This window comes from Silene latifolia, chromosome 4 (genome assembly GCF_048544455.1).
Source record: "Silene latifolia isolate original U9 population chromosome 4, ASM4854445v1, whole genome shotgun sequence".
NCBI lineage: Eukaryota > Viridiplantae > Streptophyta > Magnoliopsida > Caryophyllales > Caryophyllaceae > Silene > Silene latifolia.
The window spans coordinates 112056236-112065364 of record NC_133529.1 but is presented as its reverse complement, the minus strand read 5'-3'; the positions used below and the strand labels follow the sequence as shown (position 1 = coordinate 112065364).

Below are 9129 nucleotides of genomic sequence, written 5' to 3'. Positions count from 1 at the left end.
AGGTCGTACTTGCAAGTGATCATATCGAGAGTGGTTTCCTCGATCTGGAGAATAACTGATTTGACCGGAATTATCTACCATAGATACCTTCCGAGCATGGCCACGCATTTCCAATTCATTACTCCTCGAGTGGCCCTGATGAGGACGGAAATTAAGTTAGTGAAATTCTAGGGTGGATAGCGGACCGGAAGGTCCTTTCCCTTGCCCTTCTCACAGTAGATTGTCTAGGCTATTTGCATTGAGTCGATAAACTGCCATGGTGAACCGAAATCCTGACATACTCTCTTTTATCTGATCACTTTTATCTCATTTTCTCACTTTATTGCTCTTGCTTTATTTCTCCTGCCCTTAATCTTTAGTAGTTTTAGAAACCAAATACAAAACCCCCCATTTGTGACCTAGATAGACGGACTTTCAGATAGATATCTCGCCTCCCCGTGGAGATCGACCTTACTTATCACTAGCTTCTATTAGTATATTTAGGTATTTATTTTTGGTACATAACGACCGTATCAACAAATCAATGGAATAATGAAATCAAAAGCTTACCGACACCACGATGCAATGAAAGATGAAGAAGACTCGCTAACGATCCACGCACTTGAGAGAGATTTGGAGAGGATTAGAGTTACGTTGTATTATTTAGGTTTTGTAAAAGTGATTAGATATTGTTAAACGCGTCTTAAACAACTCTAATCCTTTCTAAATCAAACCGCTGAATTAATAATCGTCAGAACGGATACTCGGTCGAGTATAGAGTATACTCAGCCGAGTATCCTCTACTCGGTCGAGTATTCCCATACTCGGCCGAGTATTCCTGGGCAGTAAACTGTCCAAAAACACACGACACACTTACTCGGCCGATTAAGCCATATTCGGCCGAGTAACCAACTTAGAAAAACGTAGTATTACAACCTCGAGATGTGGCACCAACGGAGAATACTGGTGCGCCTCAAATTGGGTTCAACGGAAGGAAGCCACAAGCTAGTTCGATTTCGTTTGGGAACAGTCGGTTTCGCTCACAGGGGAGCCAAGCTCAAGCGGCGAGCAGTTTGAACTCGCCCACAAGCTCATCTTCAAAGGTGGGAAACTCAATTGCGTCTACAACAAAGAAACCGTTCACGTGCTTTGTGTGCAAGGGTTCTCACAGGATGGTTGAATGCCCCAACAAGGCCGAGTTCAACGCGATGATTCAGAAGATGCCAAAGGAGGACTCAAGAGCATCTTGACGTGGCGATGGGCTACTATCACCAAGAATATGACGAAGACTCGGGTGATGAGGAAGACCAGCCGCGTATGAGCTCACTACAGAGGATAAGTGCGATGGGGAAGTTGGACGAAACCCTCGCCATGAAATCCACCGGGCTCATGTACGTGGACTTGATGGTGAATGGGAGGAAAGCACGAGCCATAATCGACTCGGGTACATCCCACAACTTCGTGACTAAAGAGGAAGCTGATCGATTGGAACTAGTTCTGAGCGACACGAACAACTGCCTCAAGCCAGTTAATGGGAAGATGAGACGTGTCCAAGGAGTGACTAAGAAGGTCGCGGTTCAGGTGGGTGAATGGGCAGGGGAGCTCGACTTCACCACCGTTCCGTTAGACGACTTCAAGTTAGTACTCGGGATGCAGTTCTTTAAGAGAGCATTAGCAGTGATAAAGCCAAGTGACGGTTCGATGCTGCTGATGGGGTCTTTTGTAGCGAACACCGTGGATGGGGACGAAGATAATGGGAACCCTCAGATATCGGCAATGAGGGTGATACCGATGACGAGACGAGGGACGTAATCTTGGAGAGTACCCAATGGTTCAGCGGAACCGAAGGTGAACAAGACTCGGGCTAACTATGCTTCTAAGTGGCCCGAGAGACAAAATGAGAGTCTACCACTTCTAAGGGGAGTAGACAATGAGGGTCGTGAGACCCAAAGAAGAAGGCCTCGTGATATTAGGGGGCCGTGTCGATGTGCTGAATCGACATCCTAGTTTGAGGGTCAGTCGACCCAAACAAGAAGGCCTCGTACCATCAGGGGGCTACGCCGAAGTGCTGATTCGGCGTCCTGGAGGACTAACTTACCCTTGAATGCAGGTACAAAAGTGGTGATGGACAAGGTGAAAGTGTGCTGGAGCCAGCACCTAGAACGATCTCGTGAAGCTTCCGCTCGAGCAACGAGGCTATGGACTTTCCACAATGACCACATGCGAGTGATAAGCTTGGAGGACATGATGTTCGGTAGTCTAACCGTCAAGGAAATGCACTCTATTCTTGAAGGGATGATGAATCCGATCATGGTGTGGACCGAGAAGTATCTACGAGCCGGAGCAAAGAAAAAGTCAAACCTCAATGCAACATGGACGGCCACAGCTCACCGAGGATGTCTCACTGAAGCGCCATTCGAGATTTTTATGTTGCCGAGGGCGGCAACAGATTAGGTGGGGGGAGAATGTAAGGAGCCGCACTTTAGCCGCATAATCCCTGAAAATTGCGCGCGCGGTCCTTTCACTTCGAGCCCTTAGATTTTATATTTCCGCTTATGTATTTTCATTTCTGTTTTTAGTTTCATTTAGTACTCCAAGACTACTTCTTGTGTGTCGAATCTTGGAGTCTCGTTTTTAGTTTATGATATGTTTTTAGGCGTTTAGAAAATATTTCGCGATTCTACACATTCAATGTATCCTGCTACCAGGATAAAACTATCAAATTTGCCTCTATGAGAGGTGCTAGTCTATATAAACCGCTTCTCATCTTTAAGCTTGATATTGCTTGTCTCTTGCTTTTAATAATCCTATTGCTTACTTTTATTGCTTTCGTGTGCCGGACTTTGATAATCGTGACTAAGATTCCCGACACACTCCCCGAGTCCCGAGAAACGTGCTAGTGGGCGATCCCTCACTAGTATGAGACCCTTGTTGCTTGCATTATTGCCCTAGAGTTGGGCAAGGGTGCACACCACGATCCGGCAAAAGTACCGGACCGTGACACTGGGCCACAACCAAATAGAGGAGAGAGAGTCCGATTCATAAGATCAAGGAGTTTCCACTCTAAAATCAATTGACAATACAGAGAGTAGCCCTTTAACTTATAAATGGGAAACTTTATCGTTTTATCACTGTGGGACACTCACATATGAGACTTATTGAGTTTCTTCACACTCCCTCTTATACGCGAGGCCCATTTTAAATCGGCCTGGGGACATTAGGTCTCATTTATAACGGTTGTGAATAAGGACCCAGTTTATTTCATCATTTGTCCCGACCTTTTTACATAATTTAATATGGTATTAGTAATCAATGTCAATAAATAAAGGTTTAGATATATCCGTCTTAACAAATCTACCGTCTTAAATGAGAATTTGTGCAAAAGTAAAATTGAATTTGGTATAAAGAATATTTTCAATAGACAAAGAGAATCAAATCTATACTATTTAGAATAGAATGAAAAACTTAAGCATTACGTTATCCTGACTCAGTTCACAACCTTAGGCTCTGATTTTATGCTGTCGTCGTCAATATAATTAACTATCGTCTGATTACTCTCATGTTACGCTAAAATTAACATTTTGAAGGCTGCTACCATGCCCGGTTCTTCAATCAAATACACCCTCGGCGTTAATAATATGAATTGTAATAGAGAAAATATACGCATTTAATTTGTGGCTTGTATTTTGTTAACGATAAACTTAAAATCATTAAGATACACGTTGGAATGTTGGATAAACCTTGAACAAGTGTAATAACTTGTATGTAAATCACGTACATTAAGTTAGCCACCTATACAATTACAAAGTATAATCTCTTTGTGGCAAATACTCTGTAGCTCACATTATTTCTATATATCAATAAAAATCAAGCTTAATACTGATATAGATTTTGTACCAGATTTGTAAACATCGACGACGTTTTCATTCCAAAAGACGATTTTGCTCCCCACATCTCACTAACTTTACTCTTTTCTCTCTAACTCAAAATTCCCCAAAATAAACCCAACTTCAAACACCATCACCACCACCTATCCGACTACCACCACGCAACCACCACTGCCATGCCGCCACCACCGCTGCCATGCCACCACTGCCGCCAACCGCCACTACCGCTAATCATCAACTTCAAGGTTAGTCACGTTTTTAATTAGCTTTGTAATTGAAGTTAAACTTTAAATTAAATAATTTATTGTTGTTGTTAATCGATTATATGAATTTATTTGTGAGTTTTAATTGATTATATGCTTCAATTTGGCTATTTAATTGAATTTGTTTTGACTAGTTTAGGTTTTATTAAACTTAATTGAATTAGTTTTGAAATAGGTTAGTTTTTCTCGTGAATTTCTTGTTAATTAGTTAGTATGATGTTAATTTCATTATTGTTTGCAATTAGGTGGTTGTTTGCCAAATAAGTTAGAATTTCAAATGAACTTAAAATATATTACACAAGCGAACTTAATAATTTTTTTTTGAATTTCAAACGGTTACATTTTTGAATCTTTAGCTGATAAACTATCAAGTGTGATAACTATCGCATTATCATCATTTCGCCTTCTACGACGTCTTCTCGGTGTCGAACCCATGAATGTTTGCCAGTTCTCAATGTTCTGTTGCTATAACGTAGCAAGGTGAGCAACACTAGCATCTCGGTAGGTCAACCAAGCGGGGTGAAGTGGTGGCATAGGTAGACTCTCAGGGGGCCCTTTAGAATGCAACAGTATCCAATGGTTATGGTGTAGGACAATCCACATAATACAGAACGGTTCTCTGTCTTCAATGGCATGATAGTGGTGCAATATCCGTCCCAAACTTTCTTTCCATCTTTCCCTCGTATATGACTAATAATGCATATGGTCCAGTTGAAAAGCATTGTAAACACAAGCAAATGGTCACCACACATCCAGTAGTCCGGCCCACAACTAATTGGAGGAAAGAACTCAGCTCGTATAAGAGCCAACTCAAACCCTTTAAGACCGATGGTCAATGATGGGTAAACTCCGAACAACTGTCTGTATATATCGTCGCTCTTCATCTCCCTGGCACATAATTCCCGGATAATTATATAATTTGCCTCTTGGCCCCGTTGGGCGTGAGATATAACCCGAAATCCACAATGCCCGTCATCTCCAACATCCACCCAACTGTCGAAGTGGCCCCAAAGCACCTCAGGAACACCGTACCGTTTGGCCCATGATGATATAAGGCCAATGGTGAAGTTCCTTTCCAACGGAGCACCGGGAGCTCTTGATTCGAAATCACCATGTCTTTGTTGTGATGGTGGTGCATTTGTTGAACCGTCAATACTTGGTGTCCCCAACTTCCTTTGTACATGCTCGAAACCCGACTTGTTTCTAATTGTAGAACCTCTCGGACGACTTTTTGGATGCTCATTTATTGGGGGTGGCAAAATGTCTTGGTCCTCCGGGTAGGAGAAGTCACGCAACAAGTATATGACTGCCTTTCGGTAAACCGAGTCACTGTTTCTCACACCTTCAGCTAATTTCTCAAACAAATCACCATCATTTTTCGGCATTTGTTGAAGACTATCATACACCAATGTCTTCAAAAAGACATGAACATCCTCAAGATGGACCCTCCTACCTCTGTTATTCAAAGAAACCAACTTGCATGCACAAGGTAATCCATGAGTTGTTCGTAGCACGTGTCCACATTGATCCTCAACCCCGATACCCAAACCAAGGCCTCTCAAAAGTTCTTTCTCCATTATCTCTATGGCCATAGTAGACACGTTCCCATGCAACAAGGAGAAAGTATGGGATGTTATCCTTGGTCTACTCATTGAATCTTCGAGCTCTTTTCTAATCTTGGAGTGTTCACCTTCTAGCATGCCGTGGATACGGGATTACATGGTGTCAAGTATGAGATGACTGCTTTTAAACCAAGCCTTCAATAGAGAATGGGCTGACTCAACACGGGAAGTTGCCGTATTACCAAGATGGAAGCACTCGTTTGTATAACATAATACAAACTTCGCCGCGTGCTCACCCCAAGTGCTCTCGATATAAGTGGCCAAAACAACCCACTTGATACATAAAATCCTCCACCAACGCTGAAACTCTTGCTCGATAGGTGCATCGATCACATTAATCCAACCCGATTCTGGCTTTGACACAACAAATGATAAACCCCGGGATATACTGCATTAAGAGTGTTGATCAAACCCAATTCCCAGTCGGTGACAAAAAAAGAAGGGGACGCTCGCGTGGAATCTAAAATGTCACTTATTCAACAACCACTTGTAACACTCCTCAGACTCGGTAGGAAGCATCGAACATGCAATTAAGAACGACGAACCGGTGGGTGTGACACCAACCATCTCAATAATTGGATTCTTGTATATGTTGGTATTATGCATCGAATCCATGTTTACCACGTAAGGATAACCCCGGAACAACATCACGGAATCAGGATGTGCCGTGAAAACATGTGTGATCTCTTTTGTCTCGGAATAACTCTCATGCCAATGCACGTATTTCGCTTCTACCGCTAGAGCCAACATATGTTGAGCGGTGTTTCTTTCACCCCTTACTTCTTGCCTAATTTTCCTTGTCTCGTTATATATCTGGGTGCTTGACGGTTGAGGTTTTTCGGGGGTTTTCAAATGAAGACCATTTTTAATATCCCTCGGTAGAACCTCGGCCATAGTTTGTTGCCTAACATATGCCTTTTCTTCCGCATCCAATCCCGCGAAATGCCGATCCCCTTCCTTATAAACTGCTACGTGTTGGTTGTGTAGTCCGCCACCCTCGGAGGTTATAATGTTCCAAACTATCGTCACTTGATCATTTTTAACCATGTAATTTTGCACAGCACGAATACGGAACATGCATGAACACTTCTGCGACCTCCTTGGCTTTTCTGGATCATCCGTTGGCGGGGGTAGCCCATGTCTTTTACATCGAAAATAACTTGCCAAAAACCCGTTTTCTTTTCTGTTTTTTTGCTCAGTTATTTGCTTTAACCAAAGCAAACCCATTCTCGAACGCAACACTATTAGCCCAATTGAAAGCATCATCACGAGTTTTGAAATCTAAAGTCGTCATGAACAATGGGTTGTAATCAATTGTCTCGCCAAAGCTCTCCCACGAAACCTATTTCTACCAATTCGGACGACAATAAAAACGAAGCATAACCTAAATAAATTACGTTAAACGAAAGCAAAACAAGATAAAACGAGTTTATTGTCAGACCACGGACTGAAAGTTGACACTTAACAGTTAATCCACGGCTAAACCACGAGAATCAACAATCGACCGTGGCCAAAAATTGAGACTCAACGTTCAACCATGGCCAGACGTTGAGGCTGGCCAAACGTTGAGCCTCAACGTTCAACCATGGCCAAACTTTGGGAATCAACGTGACACCATGGTCAAACGTTGGATCTCAACGTTTGGTCCATGGCTGCACGTTAGATCTCAACGTTTGGCCCATGGTTGAACCTTTGGTTGCACAAATTTCAGATTTACGCAAAAAACCCGCAATGTTTACTTCTACTAAGTCAATACGTGACGTAAATCAACTAAAGAATAGATTTAAAGATTCGCAAAAAAATGAAAATTAACTAAATAATGAAGCGATTAAGTTGTTTACGTACCGGTGATTCGAGTTCCGTCATGTTAATGAATCTTGTTAATTGTTGTTGTTGTTGTTTTTTTTATTTTAGTTTAGTTGATTTTTACTAGAATTGGAGAGAAATTTTTTTAGAAAGAGAAATGAATGTAAATGTGCAAAGGACATTATCGTCTTTTGAAATAAAAACGTCGTCGATAGTTACTGAAACGTTGTCAATGAAAATCAGCCCTCATTTTGTACTGTGTATCTCTTCCTTTTTTTAGAGACTTGTCAATTTGCAGGTACTGTACCTTAAGAAAAAAGTTTGTCAAATAATGTCACCAAACTTTTAAATGGTGTAGTGTTCTTAATTTGCTAAGCCAGCTATTCTTTTAGGACAGGTGAAATACAAGCTAGTCTTAATTCACTGAAAATGACCCCAACATTAATTATTTGCTACACAAATTACCTATTTTCTAGGACATTCCTTATATTTGTCTGTCTATTAATACTCATCCTATTCATCAATTTCTTTACATTTTTTTTTTCTGATTTGGTCCACAGATTCGTTACATTTTTATTAGAGATATTAGATAAAGGAAAATGAGATGGCGACATCGGGTGGTACTCAAATTGAGTGACATCCGGGGTATTATTGTAAATTTCTTAGCCATTTTGATTTCCCTTCACCAAAATTCAAATTTCAAACTAATAAGTGTCAAACGGTAATTTAGAAATTTAACAATAATGATAATAAGAAACTAAAAAAAAAAAAAACTTTGAAAGATTCTGTGTGATTTTCGTTCAACAATTTTGGTACATTACTCATCTTTTGCGTAGTTTTTGACCAAGAGCCAATTATTTATGTATTAGTAAGCACTAAGCCGCACATATACCTTGGTACCATGGCATTTGAGACTTATGAATTGTAGAGGTTCAAGTTTTCACAACACATTTTGTGAATTTTGGTTGGAGTCTTACATGAATCCAAACTCAACAAATTCAATGAAAAAAATTATATTTCATCTTTCATTCATACAGCTAAACATATATACCTCAATAACTATGAATACTGGAGCGTATTTGGAGAAAATTTTCGTAGGGTAATTGTCGTTTGACAATTGAATTCTCTCTTTTATTTTTTGTTAAATTGATGAAAGTATGAATGTATGATTTGATGAAGATAAATACGTATTTGTTATGATATGTATTGCATAATATCAGATATAGTTTAATTTTTAATTAGTATTTTTATATTTTATGTTATTAATATAATAGGTTATGAATTACGGTTTTATCCATATGATATTGGCGCAAAATTGAAAACTATTTTTTAATTTTTAACTTTTTTCCCATTTTTTATTAGGGTGTTACCGAGCACGAGCTCGGTAACACCCGATGTCGCCCTAGCACTTCCCTTAGATAAAATAAGATATATTAATATATTATTATGTGAAATGATAATATTATCAACTTCTTTACATTTTTCTTTTTCTTTTTATTAGAGATATTAGATAGAATAAGATATAGGAATATATTATCATGTGAAATGATAATATTATGGGTAATATTATCT

At 40.1% G+C, this 9129-nt stretch overlaps 1 protein-coding gene across 1 annotated transcript; it reads right to left on the bottom strand.

Annotated features, from left to right (window-relative positions):
- Positions 1-6219: 6219 nt before the first annotated feature.
- Positions 6220-6978, bottom strand: LOC141651947 (uncharacterized). Its single transcript, XM_074459635.1, has one exon. The coding sequence runs from the start codon at positions 6976-6978 to the stop codon at positions 6220-6222; it is 759 nt and encodes a 252-aa protein (XP_074315736.1).
- Between the last annotated feature and the right edge of the window lie 2151 nt (positions 6979-9129).